The sequence below is a fragment of the Saccopteryx leptura genome, chromosome 5 (assembly GCF_036850995.1).
Source record: "Saccopteryx leptura isolate mSacLep1 chromosome 5, mSacLep1_pri_phased_curated, whole genome shotgun sequence".
Lineage (NCBI taxonomy): Eukaryota > Metazoa > Chordata > Mammalia > Chiroptera > Emballonuridae > Saccopteryx > Saccopteryx leptura.
Window position 1 is genome coordinate 93,097,260 of NC_089507.1, and position 24,916 is coordinate 93,122,175.

The 24,916-nt window shown below is 37.6% G+C and overlaps 1 protein-coding gene across 1 annotated transcript; it reads left to right on the top strand.

Annotated features, from left to right (window-relative positions):
* The first annotated feature begins 3,806 nt into the window (after positions 1–3,806).
* Positions 3,807–23,198, top strand: RRH (retinal pigment epithelium-derived rhodopsin homolog). Its single transcript, XM_066385189.1, has 7 exons — positions 3,807–3,983; positions 11,987–12,177; positions 14,333–14,432; positions 14,920–15,073; positions 15,968–16,136; positions 21,965–22,143; positions 22,595–23,198. The coding sequence occupies exons 1-7, from the start codon at positions 3,878–3,880 to the stop codon at positions 22,707–22,709; spliced, it is 1,014 nt and encodes a 337-aa protein (XP_066241286.1). The 5' UTR covers positions 3,807–3,877; the 3' UTR covers positions 22,710–23,198.
* The last annotated feature ends 1,718 nt before the right edge of the window (positions 23,199–24,916 follow it).

Here is a 24,916-nt window from a genome sequence, read left to right on the forward strand (position 1 = left end):
CCCAATGCAAATTATAAGAGAGCAAACATATTTGCAAAACTTATTTGACCCACAACATATATAACTGATCTTTTAAAAAATAGCGAAACAGTACTTTAATGTTATTTATAAACTAACATCCCCTTCAGAGTATTTACCTTTTATATATAAGAATGTCAGCACCCTTTATTATACATTTGTGTGTTAAAGCAATTTCTCTAATTGTAATGCTTAAGAAAATTTTATTTTATTTTTATTTTATTTTATTTTATTTTTTTGTATTTTTCTGAAGCTGGAAACGGGGAGAAACAGTCAGACAGACTCCCGCATGCGCCCGACCGACCGGGATCTACCAGGCACGCCCACCAGGGGTGATGCTCTGCCCACCAGGGGGCGATGCTCTGCCCCTCCAGGGCGTCGCTCTGCCGCGACCAGAGCCACTCTAGCGCCTGGGGCAGAGGCCAAGGAGCCATCCCCAGCGCCCGGGCCATCTTTGCTCCAATGGAGCCTTGGCTGCAGGAGGGGAAGAGAGAGACAGAGAGGAAGGAGGGGGTGGGGGTGGAGAAGCAAATGGGCGCTTCTCCTATGTGCCCTGGCCGGGAATCGAACCCGGGTCCCCCACACGCCAGGCCGACGCTCTACCGCTGAGCCAACCGGCCAGGGACGCTTAAGAAAATTTTAATATTGATTACAACTATTAAAGTTGGAAAAGGCCTGTTCAAAGTGAGAACTAAAGTTCAAGAAATTTCTGAAGAAGCATTTAATTTTTCTCATTCAATATAAATTGAACATTGAAAGTTTTACTGATTGTTCTTCTATTACTTTTTTAAAGGGACTCTATAAATGTTTAAGATGTATTCACCTTAAATATTTGATTTCCTGCTACACATTCATATTCCTGATTAGAGACACTGCACGTGAAATTGGTTTTGGCCCCTATTGCTGTTGTCGTATCAAGAAGTAACCATGATAGCAGGTTAGAGTACTGTGATAGGAGACCGTTTATCCTGCCATCGCCCCGCACCCCACCAGCACTTGTGTTTTTTCTCAGAAGGAATGATGTGGCCATATCATTTCCTAAATTTTTCTAACCTAATTCTCATTAGAATAGCGTATAGCATTACCTGTCATTATTGTGGATTTTACTTATCTCTTTTGATTAATGGAATTGTGGCAGGATAAGTAAATATGTAGGCCATAAATATACATGATGAACAAATACCATATTTGTCGCTCTGTAAGAGACGTACCTGACCGTAATACACGCCTAGGGTTTTGAGGAAAATAAGAAAAAAAATATTCTGAACCAAATGGTATGTTAAAATATTTAATAAAATACCATATTTTTTGCTCTATTAGACACAGGCATTTTCCCCTCCACTTTTTGGGGGAAAAGAGTGCATCTTATGGAGTAAAAAATACAGTATGTTGAAAATTAATGTTTCACAGGAAGAAGCAGTTGTGCTTTTACAACATGGGAAAGGAGCCTATTTGATTTAGAATCTTTTGAGTTGAAATTGTTAGAGTTAGGGCCAGGGTTTCTCTTCTTGATTTGTAAAAGGCTTGCCAAGCTTTAAAGCAGGGGTCCCCAAACTACGGCCCGCGGGCTGCATGCGGCCCCCGAGGCCATTTATCCGGCCCCCACCGCACTTCCGGAAGGGGCACCTCTTTCATTGGTGGTCAGTGAGAGGAGCATAGTTCCCATTGAAATACTGGTCAGTTTGTTGATTTAAATTTACTTGTTCTTTATTTTAAATATTGTATTTGTTCCCGTTTTGTTTTTTTACTTTAAAATAAAATATGTGCAGTGTGCATAGGGATTTGTTCATAGTTTTTTTATAGTCCAGCCCTCCAGTGGTCTGAGGGACAGACTGGCCCCCTGTGTGAAAAGTTTGGGGACCCCTGCTTTAAAGGGTACATGACATTCCCAAGGACAAATAATAGTACAACATTCCCACACTTAATTTTTTTTTATTGATTGGGGAGAGTCAGGAAGGGAGAGAGGGAAGGATTCATTTGTTGTTCCACTTTAGTTGTGCATTCACCGGTCACTTCCTGTATGTGCTCTGACCGGAGATTGAACCCACAACCTCCGTGTTTCAAGACAACAGTAACCACTGACCTAACTGGCCAGAGCTCCCACACTCTTTGTTATACTATTTTAAAAAAGTCTTCAAGTGGCTGTGTTGGAACTATCCTACTGGTCTGTAGTCAAACCACTTGGAGATTTCACCTCATCCCAATATAGTTTTTCTGTGTCACTCGTGAAGGAATTATGAAAAAATACTTTGAATATACCTATCTACAATAAATAGCTGGCCATTTTTGGAATCATCTAGTTTTTATAAATGGAAATAATTATTTCTGGAAAATTTAAGTGAATGCTATTAGGTATATAATCTTTCACAGAAAAGGAAGACACTGTGAACCAAAACACTAAACATTTTTTGTTTTATTCTGCATACTAAATGTAAAAAAAAGATTTAAAACCTATCAAAGGTTTTAAAAGGGAGAGTTCTACTTAGGTATTACAGTCATTGCTCTGGGGTTATTTGAAAATATTTTGTTATGGGAATATTCAAATTTACTTGACTAATATTGATATTCTGGAGTATTAACATTTATTAAAAATTTGAGTTCTGGTAGCTATAAGATCTGGGACAGGTCACTGAACCTGATTTGACTGCTTCAGTTTTGGCTAGCTGAGAGAATTGAGGAAAAAGATTCTCTTCGGTCCCTTCTCTCTCTGCCCTTGTAAAATTTATAAAATGGAGTTAAATGGGGAAATATAGCCCTCTAGTGGTTCTGTCATGCTTACACTGTTGACTTGGGTGCATCTAGCATTTCTCTCAAGTAACTGACTTTAAGAAATTCATTATTGAGAAGAGTCATATTTTAATATTACATGGCATAAAAATATGGGGGAAATGTGTTAAGGATATCTTATTCTAACAATAAATGCTCATGTTAGATTGTAACCCATTTATGTAACCTAACTTTTAAGTTCTAACAAGATGGTCCACAATATTAGAATTGCCCTACACTTTATGATTGATTCCAGGAGCGTGGCTGATATATACTATAATTATTATTATTATTAGATAATTGTGCATATTAAAGTATAGGGTAAATTTTGAAGTAGATCATGTTATATCCATGCTATGACATATAAAGCAATTAATAAGTTAGACTTAGGTTTACAGACTATGGCTTGTGGAAAACCAGTTACAGAATGATTTTATAATTACATCTCCCCATTTTTGCTTAAAAGAAAGTTGGAGGAGGAACCTCAAACCCTTATATGAATATATGTTTGCATAAGCAAAGGAAAACAGGATATAAACCAAATGATATTATTACATGTAGGGGCATGAGATTTGGAATGATGCTGGGAGATTACTTCTTTGTGTCTATTAAATTGTTACGGAAAAAACCCCCAAAAGGAACTGAAATGGAAAAACTTTAAAGGTTCAGCCGAAAACAGGGACTTGAAGTAGTTTTAGAAGAGTAAGCCTAGCTCCTAATTTCTGAACTGATTCCCAGTAGAGAACAGTAAGTCAGCTCCTGCACAGTACGTTTGTTTGCTGTTTAAATAGGATGTTAGCACTTGATAATCTCTTTATATATATATAAGGCTGATTATCCAAATTGGTTAAAATGTGTGGTTTAGTATTTCCCTTTATTTTGCTAATAAGCTTTTCTCTTGCTCTGGGAATTACTGTAAGATCCTTCCCTCTTTAGCCCAATCACATTTGTTGAGGGCCTTTATGAAAGGGCCATTCTTTGAGGTCTTGAAGTGGAAATGATTGGTTCTGAAAATTCTTCCCTGTGGCATTTCTAACATTTTATTATTATTGAAGGCTTATTATGAAGCCTATCTCAATATCTTTCTTCCAAAATGCTAAGGAATAATTTAGGTAACAGTTCAGACCCTGTTAATGAAGATGACTCTGTCTTTTCACAGACTGAACACAATATTGTTGCAGCTTACTTGATTATGGCAGGTATGGATGTTTACTCCATTAACAGTGCTTTTGGTTTTGAATGGGTGAAGAAAAGCCGAGGTTTTCAGCATGGGTTCAGAGATAATGTTTCAAGTTCCATATTGTTGGCCAGCCTCCCAAAGCTACTTATGCTTTCTGAGTTAGGGTCTCATGTAAATCAGGGTGATACTTGCTCTATTTTCTGACTATAGAGATTAAATAAGAATATAGGTGAGGGGATAAATGAAAGCATTGTTAATGGTGGTTAATGACACAAGTTAACTTTGAATCTTGCTAGGCAGTGTGTGAGAGCGGTGAAGTGGAGCTAAGTTTCCTATAAAATTAATAATTCTTTTATAATTTAAATATTTAGTTACTATATTGTTAAATGAGGGGTTTTTTTTGCAGAAGACTGCACCAAGGCAGAAGTGTATTTTTTATGTCATTTACTATTCTCATACATGGTTTTTGTAGTTTTGTCTTTGGTGGTAAAATATAATTAAGGTTGAAAGGTCCTGAAAGAAAAATTAAAGTCATAAAAAGAGAGCAGAGTGTATTGTCGTTTACTGAAGATGGAGTTGGAACATTTAGCTCATTCCGGAGGGCTGTACTGAAAATGTCTCGAGCTTTGGATTGCATCTTTTAGTATCTCTACAACAGTGAGAATTCCTTTCACCATTTTTGTTCTTTCATTTTTGTATCTGTAAAATGGGGATAAGAATAAACTACCTGTCATGATTGTTGAGAAGAGTAAAATTTAATGACAATAAATGCACCAAAATGACACAGACAGTAGGTGTTAGAAAAATATTTGTTTCTTCCCACATACACATACTCATTGATGCATATATTAGATTAAGGTAAAGATTTGTTTGCCAAAAAAGAAGGGATGTGGGAAATGACAATAGTGCTCTGATTATCTTCTTTAGGTAGACGTTGAGTTGTGGTTTAAGTTTTATACTGAGCAGTCACACTAGGTATTTCTAACTACACTCAGTGATGCATTTTAGAAATAAGCATGATTTTTGGATTGATTTATAACATTTTTCAAATATATTCACAAACAGAGTGAAAAGTAAAACATCTTACTGTACCCAGTTTATACTTTCTAATTCTTAGTTTCCCCATAATTCAAAGAGTATTACTTCTGAGCCAGAAATTATGGTTGCTCAATTAATTTTTGTAAATTTTAGAGACATGCTAACTCGTTCATTTGAATAGTCCTGTATGGTAAGTAATGAACAAGTTCTATTTTTGATTTTTTTTTTTCCTGTGGCAACTATGAGAATACAAAAGCATCTATTACAATTATATAGAAATACTTTGTATACAAACGTTTGGTTTAGTTTTTGTAGATGACCAAGAAAAGCTAACATTTTTGATCTGGTTAGAAAAATAGTGTGCAAAAAAATTTCCTGTTGAGAAAATGTTCTCTGTGGTTCTTATCTCTGTAGCATTAAGGATAGAATCTTACTGTTGTGACTCCAAAGACTATGACTACCACCACCACTACCAGCACCTCCACTACTGCTGCTACTACTGTCATTGTTTGAATTGTTGGTATATACCAAGCACTGTTCTAATATTTACATGGACAAAACAAGTCATCCATACACTAATTCAGTAAATGAGTAAGTTTTATTTTACCCATATTTATAGATGAGGAGTTTAGGTAACTTGCCCAACACATACATCTACTAAATAGTTAGATCAGGATTTGAACTCAGGCATTTTGGTTCTAGAGCCCTCACATACAACCACAACAGTGTGTATTATTAAGAAATGCAATGAATAGGTTTTTGGTAGATGATCTGAAGGTAGTATATCTAACTTCTGTATGCTTTTGTTTAAACATTTATTATTCTTAAGTTCCCCTAATTTTCTGCCTTAAACAAAACACACTTTCCAATTAAATCCAAAACAATGAGGAAAAGAATTGAGTCAAAGCATTGATTTCATGTGTTACTTTTACTAAAATCCTATTTAGATTTTTCATTTTAAGTCTAATTTTTAATTTACTATTTCTCCTCGATGTTTGGTTTTATAAGCTTTTACCAACTTGAGAAATCTCTTTCTATAATGAAGGCTGGGAGGCCCAAGGGTATGGTGAATTAAAGATCTGAAGTAAATTCATTCTGAATGAATGTAAAATCAAGGGTGAGAGATACTAGGCTGAAGAGAATGGCTGTGTCAAGAGGTTGAAGAACCACATAAGTTGTAACGGCAATAGGAGTCAGCAAATGACATGATTCAATTTGTACTTCAGAAATATGTTATAGTGGTATCTAAGAGACCACGTGGGAGGTCCTTGTGTGACTAATATTAGGAAGGATTCTGAGGAGGGAGTAGTGGCAATGGGGACAGAAAGACAGATTTAAGAGCTAGAAGTTAGATCGATGATTAGATGTGGAAACTGGAGGATCAAAGATGACAAACAGATCTCCTTTTCAGGCTACTGGACAGATGGTGAAGCTCTTCACCAAGACAGGAACACACGTGGGGAAGAACAGGTTTGGGGCAGGAGGAGAATTTTCTGGGTTCAGCTTGAGAGATGTCCAGTACAAAGCATAGATTTTTATTTTGTGAGATTGATTTGGAAAGTATCAACATATAGCCTCGAATATGTGTGAAATCAGTGTATGTACTGAACATGAAAAGAGGAGACTAGGACAGAAACTTGCACAATGTGCATGTTTAACAAGGTAGAGATGAAGAAAGAAAGGCCGGGAAGGAGGTTAAGAAGGACCTGCCAAAGAGACTGGAGAACAGTCACAGAAGCCAAGGGGAATTAAATGAACTTAGACTTAGCTATTGAATGCTCATTGTCTATTGATTAGAAAATACCTACAGCAGGTGAAATGAAGCAGAGTGCTTGAGACAGCAGCAGAGAGAACAGAAAAAGGCTAAATTGCTTACCTCACACCACCCATGATATCTAAGACATCCCCCAACATAGTTACTGTACTTTATTATGGTTGTTTGCTTGGTAGGCAGCAATTTATTTCACTGTTTTTTTACCTGACCTTTTAAAATCGTCAAAATTGTAGCTAGCCCAGAAAGAATCTTCAATTCATTAAGCTTTTTGGTTTATTTCTTGTACACATGCTACAATAGTAGATGCTAAAAATAGAGCCAAAGGATCATCAAGTTTGATGTCATTGTACCTCAGTTATGATTTGCAGAAATAATAGAAATTAAACGATTTGAATTTTAGTTGTAGTCCGTTTACTAAATAAATCCGTTATATGCCACATACTCAAAGAACATAGAAGTCATTAGGAGCCTGAAATCCACTTGAGAAAACTAGGAATTTAAAAAGAGTATACTGTAGGTAGAAGACTTTGGGGCAGAAATGGTCTTAAACAGAACTTTGAAGGACAGGCAGCATTTGTATACACTGAGGAAAGAAGTAAGGAGTTCCAAGTGGGAGAGATACGAGTCAAAATTTACAACAAGCCTGGTGTATTTGGTAAATAGAATTGAGGGATTGTTTGACAAGTGTGGAAATTTGGTTGGAGAGTGTGAAACTAGACCAAAGCAAAGAGCCTGGAATATCAGGTTGGGACTTGTAGACTTTTATGCCACAGAGTGGAGAGTACAGGAAGTTTGAGAAAGAGAAGAGCTGAGTTTAATTCAATGTTGTTGCAAGCTCATTCTGCCAGCAGCATGGAGTGGGGAAGAACAGGAATCTGGAAAATTAGTGTAACAGGATGATAAAAATGGAAGTTAGGATGGTGCCAAGATATAATAGAAGTTCTTCCTTAGCTGATACTTATGTGTGTTGATTCTTGGAAACCTTCGCTCTCTCAGACAATAGCTAGGGGTTGCTGACCAGTTTCTCTTCAGAGTAGTGAACACAACTCTACTTCTTTTGTTGCTTATCCTCCTTTAGCCCTTAGGAATCCACTAATGGTTCTAGTATCTCTCAGCTAAAATCAGTTCATCCTTACCCCCACCTTTAGCACAGAGTATGGCCCACATCAGGCTTATGGGAAACTTACGCATGTAGGAGGTGTTAATCAGGCTAACATGCACATCTGATTCACTCAACAATATTTCTTTTTGTAAATTAATAAATTGGCGTTCTGATTAAGAAGCTCAGTCATCTATCTTACCCAAGTTCAGCCAATTTTGGGATACCAGCAACACTGAGTTTCCACATCTTGAAGGCTGAGTCAGACTATAAACTTGACTAGGGTGATAATACCTGTGAGTCTTCTTAATGTACTTGAAGCCAGCCTGACTTCCTCCCTGGATAGCCAAACCTTGCAGTGTGTGTTTGATGAAGAACTCAGATTTGGACCTATTGAGTTTCAAGTAATATTGGAACCGTCATATGATCTTTAATTTTTTATTTTTATTTATTTATTTATTTATTTATTTTTTTACAGAGACAGAGAGTCAGAGAAAGGGACAGACAGACAGGAACAGAGAAAGATGAGAAGCATCAATCACCAGTTTTTCATTGTGACACCTTAGTTATTCATTGATTGCTTTCTCATATGTGCCTTGACTGTGGGTCTTCAGCAGACTGAGTAACCCCTTGCTCAAGCCAGTGACCTTGGGTTCAAGCTGGTGAGCTTTTGCTCAAACCAGATGATCCTGCACTCAAGTTGGCGACCTCGGGGTCTCGAACCTGGGTCCTCCACATCCCAGTCCGACGTTCTATCCACTGCGCCACCTCCTGGTCAGGCCCATCATATGATCTTACAAACATAATAGACACTTCATAAATGTTTGATGACAAGTATATAGTTGAATGAAAAGGGATATGGAACTGGAGCTTGGGTCAGGGCTGGAAAGTAACAGAAGAGCTTGTAGGATGATAGTATGACAGTTGAGTCTTGAGAAAGAAAACTATAGAGAAAGAGTCTTAGGTCTCAGGAAGGATAAGGAGAAAATTAAGCTACCAAAAGATTCTACCAAAAAAGTTCTACATATATCTAAAAAGTCAGCAGAAATGGTATCCTGAAAAGCAAGGGAAGAATTTCAAAGACTGTAATTAATAGTGATGACATTAAAACCTATTTTCAGTGCTGGGTTATGCAATTGGCAGATTCTTTACATTTTGGTTTTATTATTTCTATTTTACAGAAAGACTGTGAAGATAGGAAACTACACTGCTCACAAACATTAGGGGATATTTTAAAATGAATACGAAGCAATAAATATTCACTAAATTTTGTGAGCAGTATAGTTTTAAGAACAGCTAGAGCTCTTCAAATCAATGAATTAAAATAGATTTGCTATGTTTTTGAATGGGCTTTGAAATTTTATTTATTTATTTTTTACAGCTAATAATTTGATTTATTTGCTTCTATTCTTCTTAGCAAAAAAATTTTAACATAGTTAAAACTATGCTATAAATACACTATATATGCTCCTTTTTACATTTGATTTTGTATAAGCCTTTCCCTATTATACAATCCTATGTAAAAATACTTTTAATTAGTGTAAGATTCCATCACATAGCTGTACCACAATTTATTTAACCTCTCCAATCTTGAGCATTTAGTTTGTTTCTTTATTATAAATAAAGCGGTAATGAATGTCTTTGTGAAAAAAAACTGTCTTTTTATTTTTCAAATTACAGAATAATATATTATTATCATAAATTATTCAAACATTAGAGAAATGTATGACTCAGCGCAGTGTTTTTAAAACCGTGGGTTGGGCAATGTACTCTGTGGGAGCAATATATTTGGAGACAACTGGCATTTTGATGTTTTACTCTCTCACAAAAAATACCAAACATTAAAAAAAAAACTAGGGAAAATAGTATCATGAATTTCCACATATTCATCACCTGGATTATTTTTTTTTTTTGCTTTGTATTTACTTTTTAAAATTTACATGGAGTAAAATTTACTCTTTTTGGTGTGTTCCATGAATTTAGACAATGCATAGTTATGTTCCCACCACCACAATCAGGTGACGGTCTATCACCCCCTACCACCACCACCACCACCACCACCTTCCTCATTCTTCTCCTTGGTAGTCAACCCTTCACCATCCCAAGCCCTGGCAAGCGCTCATCTGCTTTCTATTCCCATTTTCCCTTTTGCCTTTTCCAGAATGTCACATAAATGGAATTACCACAGCCCAAGGCTAGAGTGAGGCATGTGATGTGCCTACCGCGCACGAGAGAAAGATGGTCCCTACTCAGGTTCTGACCCTGCACTGGCACCACTTTGAGCGTAAGCCTTTCCTCATCCAGCTCGTAGCCCTAGGAATGAGAGAGTATGTGACATTTTGAGTGTAGCTTCTTTTTTTTTGCCTCTTTTTCTAGCTCAGTCTTTTTATTTTATTTTATTTTATTTTATTAAATTTAATGCAGTGATATTGATAAATCAGGGTACATATGTTGAGAGAAAACATCTCCAGATTATTTTGACATTTGATTATGCTGTATACCCCTCACCCAAAGTCAAATTGTCTTCCGTCACCTTCTATCTGGTTTTCTTTGTGCCCCTCCCCTCCCCCACCCTTCTCTCCTTCCTCGCCCCATCCCCTCCTCCCCCTCAATCCCCCCCCAACCCCATTACCATCACATTCTTGTTCATGTCTCTGAGTCTCATTTTTATGTCCCATCTATGTATGGATTCATATAGTTCTTAGTTTTTTGAGTGTAGCTTCTTTAACATAACATAGTATGTTAGAGTCACCCATGCTGTTACATTTAATAATGGTTTATTCTTTTTTATTGCTGATTATTATTCTATTTTACCTCTTTTTAGAAATGCACTTGTCAGTTGACAGACATTTAGGTTTATCTCTACTTGTTGGCTATTAGGAATAGAGCTTCTGTCAACATTCATGTGCACTATCAAATCTTTGTGTGGATGTATATTCTCACCTATCTTGCATATATATCTAGGAGTGAGGTTGTTGGGTCCTGGTAAGTCTGTGCTTAATATTATGGGAAACTGCAGAAGTGTTTTCCAGAGTGGCTGTCGCATTTAGTATTCCTACCAGCAGTATATAAGAGTTTCAATTACTCTGCATCCTCAGGAGCTCTTGGTATTGCCAACTTTAAAAAAGTCATGTGTCATCACCTAGATTTAACAATCCATTTGAAGTACTTTAAAGTAAATATCATACATCCTGCCTTTTAAAATTTCAGTATGTATCTTTAAAATATATTTTCCTACATAAACACAATATCATTATTACACCAAATAAAGTCAACAATAATTCCTTAATATCATCTAAAACTCAGTCATATTCAAATTTCCCTGATTGTCACTAAATGTCTTCATGTACTCAGCATGAAAACAGAAACTAGGCTATACCATGTTAGAATATGCTTCATGTATTGATAGAAAGGGTAAGTAAATACTGTTTCTTGGAACTTTGTTTGTGGGAGCTTTTTTAACACAAGCTTTTATTTTTCAATTGCAGTTAACATGAAATATTATATTAGTTTCAAGTGTACAACATAGTAATTAGATATTTAGATAACTTATGAAGTGATCACCCTGATAAGTCTAGTAACCATTTACACCACGTATAGTCATTAAAATATTATTGACTGCATTCCCCATGACTGGTTTTCAACTACCAATTTGTACTTCTTATTCCCTCTCTCCTTGTCATTTATCCCCCAATCCCTTTTCATCTGACAACCATCAAAATGTTCTCTGTATCTATGAGTTTGTTTCTGTTTTGTTTGTTTATTTTGTTTTGTTTTAGATGCTGCATAATAAATGAAATTATATGGTATTTGCTTTTCTCTGTCTGACTTATTTCATTTAGTAGAGAACCCTCCAGATCCATCCATGTTGTTGCAAATGGTAAGATTTTGTTATTTTTTTTTATGGCTGATTTATATTCCATTGTATGTACCATATCTTTATCCCTTCACCTATTGATGGACATTTAGGTTGCTTCCATATCTTGGCTGTGGTAAATAATGCTGCAATGAACATATACATGCATAAAAAGGGCTTAAATATTTAATTTTAACACTACTTTTAAATATTTAAAGTAAACAAAGTATATAATATTTTTGTGTATGTTCTCAGGTATGATAAGTATTCTCAGCAACATAATAGTTCTGGGCATCTTCATTAAGTACAAGGAACTTCGGACACCCACAAATGCAATTATCATTAACCTGGCTGTTACTGATATAGGGGTCAGTAGCATTGGCTATCCCATGTCTGCTGCGTCAGATCTGTATGGACGTTGGAAATTTGGATATGCAGGATGTCAGGTATTGGAGACTTTTGGAATGAAAGCTAAATAAAGTAGATTCAAGAGATATAAATTTAAATGTCTAAAATATCACAAGGGTTTCAATCAAATAAGTTCATGTAAAATAATAGTTATTGTATACTTATTAAAACCAGTTTCAGGAGTGACTAGGAAATATATTCTTTAATATGAGAAATGAAATCACTAGCTATTGTTATGTTAAAAATTTTCCACAACCCAAAGGAAAATATAACAAACTAACCAAAAAATTAACATTCAACTAGAGAAGAAAAGCAAAAACATGTAAGTTCAAATGAAAACTTGCATACTGCAAATTCAAAAAGCAATATCTTGTGTTTTTTTTTGTTTTTTTGTTTTTGTCTTGTATTTTTTTGTATTTTTCTGAAGCTGGAAACAGGGAGTTAGTCAGACAGACTCCCGCATGCGCCCGACCGGGATCCACCTGGCACGCCCACCAGGGGGCGATGCTCTGCCCATCCGGGGCATCACTCTGTCGCAACCAGAGCCACTCTAGCGCCTGGGGCAGAGGCCAAGGAGCCATCCTCAGCGCCTGGGCCATCTTTTGCTCCAATGGAGCCTCAGCTGTGGGAGGGGAAGAGAGAGACAGAGAGGAAGGAGAGGGGGAGGGGTGGAGGAGCAGATGGGCACTTCTCCTGTGTGCCCTGGCCGGGAATCAAACCAGGGACTCCTGCACCCCAGGCCGATGCTCTACCACTGAGCCAACCGTCCAGGGCCAAGCAATATCTTGTTTTTATTTGAAACTATAAATATTAATGATATATCATAATATTTAAGTAATGTAGTTAAGCTATCTCTACCATGTTATTGATATATATATATATGCATATATATATATATATGGAAAGTCCTTCATGAGAACTGCTGTTAAATATATCAACTATTACTTTTACTGACAAGAAAATAAATTAATATTAATTTGCACTACAATAGTAGACAAACTTTTGGCCTGATTTTTTTTAACAGTTTACTATTTAAAACTATAAAACAATAAAGGGTAAAATAAGACTAATAAAAAATAATGTATACCCATGTGTGCACCAACAAGTTTTGTCAAGTCCTATGTTTTTATATATGTGTTTCAGGTTGTTTCTCTTTTTAAAGATATGAAACTTTACAGATACTGTGGAAGATCATTGCATACCATTCCAATCTTATTCCCCTCTCTCCTTGAAATGCTTTTCTATCTTACAGCATGTTTATGTGTACATAAACTAAATAATGTCTGAATATTTTAAATTTTGTATGAATAATATATCATTTGAATTATGCAACTTTCTCTCATTAGTTAATATTTTTGAGATTTAGCCATGTTAATACATGTAGCTGTAAGTCATCCATTTTATAAACATACCCCAACATACTTATTCATTTTTCCCGTTATTGAGCATTTATTCCCAATGGTTTTGTGTCATAAACAAGACTTCACTGAATGTTCTTTTGTATGTCTCCTACAATATGTGAGAGTTTCTTATGACACATTTCTTAGTTTGGGTTGTAGAAAATGTTCACCTTCAACTTTATCAGATGTGGCCAAATTACTCTCCAAAATGATTATGCCACTTACAAGAACTTCTGTTACTTCACACTACTTGGGATTGTCAGACTTTTAAATCTTTATCATTTTGATAGGTGTAAAATGGTATCTATTTATAATTTTCACTTTTTTGAATATGTAATGTGGTATACATCTTTTTTTTATGTCATAAACATTCAGGTCTACTTTTGAATGAATAGCTTATATTTCTTTTTTTTTTAGCTTATATTTCTGTTTGATTTTTCCCCTTATTGAATTGTCTGCCTTCTGAATACTAACGATTTGTTGGTTATATGCATTGTACCTAATTTATGGTTTGTTTTTACATTCTGTTTGCAGAGTATGTTGTATAGAAGTTTTACTTTTAAGTCTTAAAAATTAAAAACAGAGTTTACTTAAAAAAGAAAAGTCTCAAAACACTTTTCATAAATGTTTTTATTAAACCAGTTAACAATTTGACAATGGAAAATATATTTTAAAATTAGTACAATAAAAAATATTTAACGTATTTAAAATATATTCTAGCAACGGGATAAATATGTAAATGTCTTTTGGAAGGCATGTAGAATGATAAGTTCATTACAATTTTGATTTTCAGATTTATGCTGGACTGAATATCTTTTTTGGAATGGCAAGTATCGGCTTACTCACGGTCGTGGCCGTGGATCGGTACCTGACCATTTGCCGTCCTGACACAGGTGCACACTTTCCTCAGCTTTCCCAATGAATCCATACCTTGACTGAGTACCACCTGACACACATTCACTTTAAAATGTAAATGTGATGTATTGCAGTCATGGTCAGCTTTATTTCTCTGATAATCTTTGTTTAAAAGGTTAAATGATTTCTTATTATACTTAGAATAAAATTCAAATTTCATAACAGCCTCCAAGGCCCTGTTACTTTTCTAGCTTTGATGAGGGCCCTCTTGCTTTGGGGTCCTGGCCACCCTTTCTTCCCCACTTTGGGGTCTTTGCAGATGCTTGTTTTCTTAGGTCGAGAAAGCACTTCTCTCTGCTTCTTCTCTGGGTGGTCATTTTAATCATGTGGACAAGCCTTGAATGAGCTAAAGTGTTCTGTAAACAATCTACTTGATAACAACTTTGAACTGTCAGTTAAAACAAATTGAAGATATGAATTCCATTATTGGCAGATGATGCTAATATTTCATATGTTTGCTAATAGGAAGAAGAATGACCACCAACACTTACATCAGCATGATTCTGGGGGCCTGGATCAACGGCCTCTTTTGGGCTTCGATGCCTATCATAGGGTGGGCTAGTTATGCCCCAGATCCTACTGGGGCCACCTGTACCATAAACTGGCGGAAAAATGATGTGTAAGCGACACTTTTACACTTCATAATCAAATGCTTCTAATGTAGACATTTTCTCACTATTTCAAATTGACACTCCTACCGAATGTTTTCTGTACAGAGTGGTGAAAGGCTGCATTGTTAGTGGTGATGCAGTTCCGGCATTGAATTATGCTTGTTAGCAAGTAAAGGCCGCTCAGCTCCCCTTGCCCCCCTTACCCTGTCCCTTCTCTCTCCTCTGGCAGCAAAGGAGACACAGAGCACCTTCTGATACTTGCTGAGAAGCAGAGGGAGAATCTGAGAGAAAGAGGAGTGTTAGTATTGCCAGACAGCATGCAGCTTCGACGAAAGCTGAGGCTGACTCCTTTCTATCTTTCCAAATGAGCCGGTGATAAAGCATTTTCTGAGAATTATGTAGCAAAAGCACCATCACTGCAAGGAGTTGCTTGCTGGTTAATGATGTTCTTCAGTATTCACCAGGGAAAAGAGAAAAATTTAGTTAAAAAAAAATGAAAGATTACTCAGAAAAACAAACAAAAATTTTCTCATTCTCAAACTAAATTTAATTCCAAAGTTTATGCTATAAAGGGTTGACAAGTTAATAATTTAAGTATTTATAGGCAAGACTCTGTTACAACTATTCATTGTCTGTGAAAGTAGCCATAGATAGTATCTATCTATGTGGTTCCAACAAAACTTTATTTACAAAGATAGATGGCAGGCTGGATTTGGCCCATCGGCCATAGTTTGCCAACCTCTAGTCTAAATGGGCTAAAAGTCAAATATAGTTCTTAAGGTATTTAATAATATGACTGCTGGACAATGCCAGTATTATTTCTAATAATTATCCTGTTTCCCTTCCTCTATTTAGTTCATTAAACAAGTAGTGATTTAATAATTTTTCTTTTCAATTTTCAGATCTTTTGTTTCTTTCACGATGACAGTTATTGCGATAAATTTTATTGTGCCTTTGACAGTGATGTTTTACTGCTATTACCATGTCACTCGATCCATTAAATGTCATACTATTAGTAACTGCACTGAGTACCTCAACAGAGATTGGTCAGATCAGGTAGATGTAACAAAGGTAAGACATTAAAATCCTTAAAAATGTGTGTAATCAGGCTGTACACAGACGTGGTCCCTGACTCTGGCAGTCACCTCTCCCGCTCCTTCGATTCTTATTCACTGGCTCTTTTGTCTGGTGTTTTGCCTCCATATTTTCAAACAATGTACTTAACTGATGTTTTAAATATTTTATTTGCCATTATCTCTGATTTCCCACTACAGACAATGAGAATTTATTTTTCTTATAACAACCAATTTATTCTATTCCTCCCCACCAACCTTTCTCTCTCCTCATCATTTTTAGTTATACAAAGCATCAATTTTACATTATTTCGATTATCTAAATTTTATTTATTGAAAACATCTGTAGGAATCAATGATTTGTATTTCATTTTAAATAACTTTTAATTTTTTCAATTATAATCGATGTACAATATTATAATAGTTTCAGGTATCCAACCCAGTGATTAGACACTTATATAATGTAGTAATCACTGATTGATTTTTTATAAATTTTTTTCCCCGTGGAGTTAATAATTTGTTTATTTTTCCTTTCTCTTCCTCCATCCTCCTCTCTCTCGCTGTCCCTCCCTGATCCCTCCCTTTCCCTCTCTTTGTGATTTTGTTTGCTTACTGTTCTGTGTACCTGTCACTAATCATCTCTAATCTCTCCACCAGCATCCTCTATTTCCTCTCAGTATTTTCAACTACATCAGAGACTTTCTTCTTTTCTTGGCATTTTGCTTCCTGGCACTTGTGGGCCTTTTGCTCTGCTCTACATGGCTGTTCTATAAAACCATAGTCCAGAGAGATGGCATCCTCAGGTCTCCCTCATCACCGGCACTTCCAGCCCAGATCACCTGTTTTCTGGGTTGCATGGCTTCCTTTTTCTTGGTTATTCCCTCTTGTTTGGTGGAGTACATTCTCAAGAAGATTCTTGAGAAAGCTATCAGGAGGTAAATTTTTAAAGATTTTTGCATGTCTGAAAATGTCTAAAATTCTACTATCATATTGAATTGATTGTTTGCCTGGTATAAAACTCTAAGTAGAAAAATGATTTTCAAAGAATTCTGAAGACATACTCTATAGCCTCCTAGTTTCTGTGTTACTATGTTCTGACAGCATTCTCGTGACTCACTGACCCTCTGTAGCAATCTGTGTGTTATTTCTGGAGGCTGGAAGGGTTGTCTCTGTGTCTCTGGTTTTCTGCCATTTCCTACTGATGGGGCTTTGTGAGGCTCTCTATTCACCCGTGTGCTAGTGCGTGCAATGAGAAGGCCCAGGTCCTCGCTTTGGGAGAGTTCTTACATTATTTCTCTGGTGGTCTCCTACCAGCTCTGTTTTCTCTATTCTCATTTCCTGGAACTTCTTTTATTTTTTTAAAAAAATTTCCTCTCCTATGTTGTTCCTGTTTGGGTTGGTTTATTTGATTGTTTTCTTTTTTAATTTGTTTGTTTTTGTTTCTACTTTCTGAGCGATCTCCTCAATCTTGCCCTGGTCTGGGATTGGATGAGGAGAGCGAGGCTCAAACCTTGTGTGCAAAATTTAAGTAGGCACCAGAAAGCTCAGTAATAAGAAAAGCAGTTAATGCAGTATTTTTTTTTTATAAATAAGTTTTTATTTTAATGGGGTGACATCAATAAATCAGGGTACATATATTCAAAGAAAACATTTCCAGGTTATCTTGTCATTTAGTTCTGTTGCATACCCATCACCCAAAGAGAGATCATCCTCCGTCACCCTCTATCCAGTTTTCTTTGTACCCCTCCCCTCCCCCTCTCCCTCCTTCCCTCCCCCCACCCCCCGTAACCACCACACTCCTGTCCATGTCTCTTAGTCTCATTTTTATGTCCCACCAATGTATGGAATCCTGCAGTTCTTGTTTTTTTCTGATTCACTTATTTCACTTCGCATAATGTTATCAAGATTCCACCATTCTGCTGTAAGTGATCCGATGTCATCATTTCTTCTAGCTGAATAGTATACCATGGAGTATATGCGCTCCATCTTCTTTATCCAGTCTTCTATTTTTTTTTACAGTGATTAAAAGCCTTTAAGCAAACTCTTGGCCAATACAGCAAGAATCCATAAAAGAGTAGTGTCCTTAACATGTTCACCAAGTCCAAGTTGTCCCCATCACCATGCCAAATCCCTGAAAAATGCAACCCAACCACAGTTCAGTCTGTTAGGAGCTGTCACAGGGAGCAGGAGTCCAGGAAAAGTCCACATCCAGGAAAAGTCCGCATGGCACTGGAGTTGTCACCATTCTATACTTTGCAGCTCATGTCCAAGTCCCAATGACCGCTGCTTCTAGCTGGTAATGATTCAGGTAGACTGTAAAAGCCATTCGCAGCATGCGTGGATATGGAGCTTCTGTTCTCCTCTGCCTGGAGAGATGAGACCAGGTTGCTTTTCCCTGGAGCTCTGTGACTGTGGCCTGGTAAAGAGAACCTTGGGATACACTAAGCTGGGTGGCAAAGGTAGATTCATAATAGAAGTTGGCAAAAGGAGGAAAGCGAGCTCTAAATTAGGAGTAGGTCCCAGCCTGAAATATGAGTGGGGCATTGAGGTAGGAGGGATAAAGGAAACACTATATATTAAACAAAGCAGCAGAAAATAGGACTATCAACACCCACAACAGAGATCTTTGAGGGAAGAATAAAAAACCTGACTATTCAGGCAAAACATAGTTAAGTGGCCCTTGTGCAAATGAGATTAGTTTACCTGCTTCTTGGAAGAAATACCCTAGGCTTGTCCACAGTGTTGTAGATGGGGCCGACGGCCCTGGGCACCTTCAGCCTTCAGTGGCAAACCCCAGCTTTCTGGGCAAGGTTAGGTCATAGGTGGCTGGAGCAGGGCTGGAAGAGACTGAACCCTCCCTTAGAGGAGCAAGGGGGAAGCCTACCTTCCAGTGTCCCTGTTTCCTCACAGCAGAGGCATGTAAGCCTGGCAGGCTTTAGCTCAATGACCTTCCTTTCCACTATTGAAGCAGGATCCAGATGGCATCCTATGAGATCCCTTTGGGGCGTTGGAGCCTTTAAGGGTGTATCCTAAAAGCTGGTAGTTCCCCTGATCTCTATTGGGCTTTTTCTGCCTCTAGGTATCTTAAAAGCCATGCTCAGAAGATCTCGCTGAGGGGTTTGAGGATCCCCATCCACCTATATAAATCTTTTCCATATATCTGAAGCTATTTGGAAAAAGACAAAACAGTGTTATTAGCTGGATCTAATAAAGAAGGTAGTAGTTTGCAGGCGAAAAAGATTTGGTGTCTCCTGTTCATCAGCATTCAAAAGAAATGTAAATTTTTTTTTAAGTAAAAAGTATGATATGGTAGACCCGTAGGAGTTCCAGGATATGACTGCCCCCTTAAAAATTTTTTTTTTAATTGGCCTTAAAATGTTTGCTGAGTACACTTTAATAATACCTTAACTTTAAAGATTGTAAGCATGAAAAAATACAGTGAAGGCTTTTGCTCCATATGCAGGAGCATTTTCAGTTTAGCCAGTTTAGGAAATCCAATAATAGAACAATGCATACAGACAATGAGCTATAACATGCTTAGCAGCCTCTCCTGTTCTGACAGAGGTTACTATAGATCCGGAATATGTATCCACTGTAACGTGAACAAAGGACTGTTTGCCAAATGAAGGTATATGAGTAACATCCATCTGCCAAAGTTGTCCTGGTAGGGGTCTTTGAGGGTTAACTCCAAATGAAGGGGCAGTATAGGACCCCTTGGACAGGATTTCCCAATCTGCCGTGCTACTTCCCGAGAAAGTTGAAACTGTTTACACCAGGCTGCAGCGTTCTGGTGATGAATAGTATGAGACTGACTTGCTCGGTCTGTCATGGTTGCTCTATATAATTTTCTTTTGGGTAGCTTGATCAACAAGGGCATTCCTAGGCCCTGGCCAGTTGGCTCAGTGGTAGAGCCTTGGCCTGGTGTGCAGGATTCCCGGGTTCGATTCCCAGTCCGAGCACACAGAAGAAGCGCCCATCTATTTCTCCACCCCTCCCCCTCTCCTTCCTCTCTGTCTCTCTCTTCCCCTCCCGCAGCCAAGGCTCCACCGGAGCAAAGCCACCCCGGGCACTAAGGATGGCCCCATGGCCTCTGCCTCAGTCTCTAGAATGGCTCTGGTTGCAACAGAGCAACACCCCAGATGGGCAGAGCATTTCCCCTTGATAGGCATGCCAGGCGGATCCCGGTCAGGCGCATGCGGGAGTCTGTCTGACTGCCTCCCCATTTCCATCTTCAGAAAAACACAAAAAATAAATAAATAAAAGAAAAAATACAATAAAAAAAATAAAGAAAAGAAAAGAGAGAGAGAGAGAAAAAATAAAGGGCATTCCCTTGTGCTAAAGCTCCAGGCAGCATGGAGTGAGCTTGAGTATGTCCTATGAAACATGGAGCTCTATGTTGACATATAAGTCTTTGAAGAAGGAGGAACTGCTGAAATAGTTCATCAGCATTTGTCCCTAAGACAGCAGTCTTTATAGTGGAAACACCATAAGTAAATATTTGCTGTCTGTCTATACATTAAAGGGGGAATATGGCAAATGCTGAAAAGCCATGATCTTTGTGCCCCTCCCCTCCCCCAACCCCCTCCTTAATGCAGTATTTAAAACAATTAAAGTTAATGCAAAAGCCAATATTGAAAGTAATATAAAATTTTAATAAAGACAGAATCTGACCCTGTATTTGTTCCACTCACCTCATTTAGCTTAACCTTTCTATTAAATTGATAAATTCTGCTTACTCTTTTATATATAGGACAAAAACCATTGTTATAAATAACAGAATTGTTTTATACCCTATAGTTTTTTTAAAATAACCTCCTCTTCTTGTTTTATATCTTCTCTCACTTTTGTGATATTGTTATGTATATATTTTCATTTTCCTTCTGTTCATCTCATAGTTTTTGTTGCTCCTGAGTTTCTGAACTGTTTTGGTCTCTGCCTGTCAGTTTTCTGTGTTTCCCCAGTGTCTGGTGGTCAGTGACTGTGCTTGCTCTTGAGAGTGATGCACTAGAAAGGTGACTGTAAGCTCTGGACGGACTCCTTTGTTGGGGAGTTTCTTTAGGGAGCTTTCTGACAATTTGTGTCTCTTAGGTGTTTTCTTCTGGGCTGGTCAGTTTCCAAGGAGAAGATTCTTTCACGTTCCCAGGTGGGAGGTACAAGTCTATCTTCCCCTATGGTTATGGCTCAGTGCAGGGAGGGAACAGTATGAAGCACCCCTCTTTTTAGTACAACACTCCTGCTCTTAGCTCAGCCTAGTATCCTCCAGTCTTGAGCTCCTGCTCTCCCTTCTTACACTGACCTTCTGGGTGCTTCTGAGGAAAGGACAGCGCAGCTTCCTGGCCAAATGCAGGGGGAACTCAGAAGTCTAACTACTTCTTTTTGCACATTTCAGTGAGTTTGGTTTTAAGTTTCTCAGGCAGCCCCACATTCAGAGCTAGCTGTCGTCAGCAGTTCCTGAGACTTTCTGAGTTCTGTGCAGTGGATTAGTCTGTATATGCCAGGAGTCCATAGCACAATTACTAGAAATGGGTTGGGAGTGGTATATATCTGCTTGTCATCAAAGGCAGCATTTGTATTCTTCCATAGCACACCAAAAGAAAGGAGCTGTTCTTCACATTCTATCTATTTAACAAACTCTTGCTATCACAAGTGATTTTTTTTTTTTTTTTGGATATGGGCAAAGACCAATGAGGGGGACAATTCAGGTTTTCCTTTCTGTCATCAACAACATAACATTCAAATTCCAATCTAGATTATTTTTATGCTATTTTAGAAATATTAATTATTTAGCTATTATATCGGGTTTGGCAAATATTGTTTTTTTTACAGATGTCTATGATAATGATATTCATGTTTCTGGTGGCGTGGTCCCCTTATTCGATCGTGTGCTTATGGGCTTCATTTGGTGAACCAAGGAAGATTCCTCCCTCAATGGCCATCATTGCTCCACTGTTTGCAAAATCGTCTACATTCTATAATCCCTGTATTTATGTGGTTGCTAATAAAAAGTAAGTAATGTCTAAAATGTTTCTGAACAGCTTGACCAGGCGGTGGCGCAATGGATAGTGGATTGACCTGGGAAACTGAGAACCCTGGTTTGAAACTCTGAGGTCGCAGGCTTGAGCAGGGGCTCGTTAGCTTGAGGGCGGGGTTGCCTTGCCGGCTTGAGCATGGGAGAATAGACATGACCCCATGGTCACTGGCTTGAAACCCAAGGTCGCTGGCTTGAGCCCAAACGTCTCTGGCTTGAGCAAGGGGTCACTGGCTCAGCTGGAGCCCCCACTCCCCTGGACAAGGTATATACGAGAAAGCAGACAATGAACAACTAAGGTGCCGCAACAAAGAATTGATGCTTCTCATCTCTCTCCCTTCCTGTCTGTCTTTCTTTCTCTCTCTGGCTTAAAAATAAAGTCCAAGTCATTATAAGACAATGCCAGATTTTTTTCCTTTTTATTGTAGGTTTAGGAGGGCAATGTTCGCCATGTTCAAATGTCAGCATCATCAAACTCTGCCCATGACAAATTTTTTACCAATGGATATACCTCAAAACTCATTGACTTCTGGAAGAATCTGAAATAAGAGGAAAGCACAAATTATCAAAATATTTTATTTACTGTTTTCTGCAATGTTTTAATTTTACTTAAAATATGAGCCTGTTTAGATCAAATGAAAATATAGTTTATTACCCTAATAGACTGAATTTCTAAGGTGTAATTTATAGTTCTTTTGTCTGTGCTTTGGCTGCTATGGGAATGTTTTTTTATTTCTTTATATGTAAACTTATAGTTCATCTCCTTTGATGAACCCAGGCACCTGAGATTAAGGCTTTTTCTCTTTCTCCCTATCATGGAATGCATTATATTGTATCAGGGACCTGGCATCTTGCCTGGGCCCTCCATAAGACCAGAAATAGCTGCTAGGATAAATGTTCTAATAAAATAATAATAATAATAAATAATCTTTAATAAATAATTACTGAAATGAGTTGTTGAGTGTTCCCAGCTAGAATGCAGAACATTTTTAACATTTCAAAATTAAAAATTTTTCATGCAATTGTTAACTTACTATTTAACAAAAATGATCAGATGACTATTAAATTTATTGTTTCTAAATCTTATGTTAATGAATGTATATACATATTTCATATAGCAATATAATATTTGTGCCTATTATTATATATTCTGTGTTTTAATTACCATTTTTCTGTATATGTATTTCTCTATATTTGTCAGAATTAAATTTAATCAGAGTGAGGGTTTTTGTAAAGTGTTATTTTTTAATCTTTTTGTTTGTTTGAAATTTGTTTTAGTGTAATAAGAAGATAACATAAGATCTACCCCCTTAACAAATTGTTGAGTGTATAATACAGTATTGGTAACTGTAAGTACAATATTGTACAGCAGATCTCTACAACTTATTCATCATTTAACTGAAAGTTTATGCCTGTTGAATAGCCAAAAGTTTGTACTTTGATGTATACTTAGCATGTAGACCCATTTGTTTGGCACATAGTAGGCACTCAATAAATATTTGGTGAATGTTGAATAAATTTGTTGTTATATATTTGAAACTTTAAATAACCATTAAGCATAACATGATAATATACTATTGTTTAAACAGTGGACCTTTAAATTCAGTAGTAGTTTATTTTATTTGAGCAATTTTTTTGACTCTGTTGTTACTATATACATTTTATTAGTTTTAAATAATATTTCTGCCCTGGCTGGTTGACTCAGTGGTAGAGCGTCAACCCAGCATGTGGATGTCCCAGGTTTGATTCCTGGTCCGGGTACACAGGAGAAGCACCCATCTGCTTCTCAACCTCTCCCTCTCTCACTTCTCTCTCTCTCTCTTTCTCTCTTTTTCTTCCCTTCCTGCATCCATAGCTTGATTGGAGAGAGTTGATCCCAGGTGCTGAGGAGGGCTTCATGGCTTCTGCCTCAGGTGCTAAGAAGAGATTGGTTGCTGAGGAATGAAGCAATGCCTCAGATGGGCACAACATCGCCTCCTAGTGGGCATGCCGGGTGGATCCAGGTAGGGGTCACATGTGCCAACCTGTCTCTCTACCTCCCCTCCTCTCACTGAATAAAAAACAAACAAACAAAGTAATATTTCTCATAGTATTTTTACTTTTATAAAATGGATTCTTTTAAGAGTTTTCAGTTTAAAAGAAAATAAAGAATTTTCAGTTTAAAGATGATAGAGTCACCTAACAGGACGGTTAAATATGATGTTACCTAAACATTTGATCGTCGTGCCTATGGGTTCTCCACCTTATGGGTGTTGAGGTAGTTTTTTTTTTTTTTTTTTGTATTTTTCTGAAGTTGGAAATGGGGAAGCAGTCACAGACTCCCGCATGCGCCCGACCAGGATCCACCTGGCATACCCACCAGGGGGCAATGCTCTGCCCATCTAGGGTGTTGCTCTGTTGCGACCAGAGCCATTCTAGTGCCTGAGGCAGAGGCCATGGAGCCATCCTCAGCCCCCGGGCCAACTTTGCTCCAATGGAGCCTCGCTGCGGGAGGGGAAGAGAGAGACAGAGAGGAAGGAGAGGGGGAGGGGTGGAGAAGCAGATGGGCCCTTCTCCTGTGTGCCCTGGCCGGGAATTGAACCCTGGACTCCTGCACACCAGGCCGATGCTCTACCACTGAGCCAACTGGCCAGGGCGAGGTAGTTTTTTAATTATTCAATTTAGTTTTTATTTTCTGATAGAGCCTAACTTTGCTAAAAAACATGACAGTTAATTTTTAGCTATGGTTTGATGCTCATAACTTGGAATAA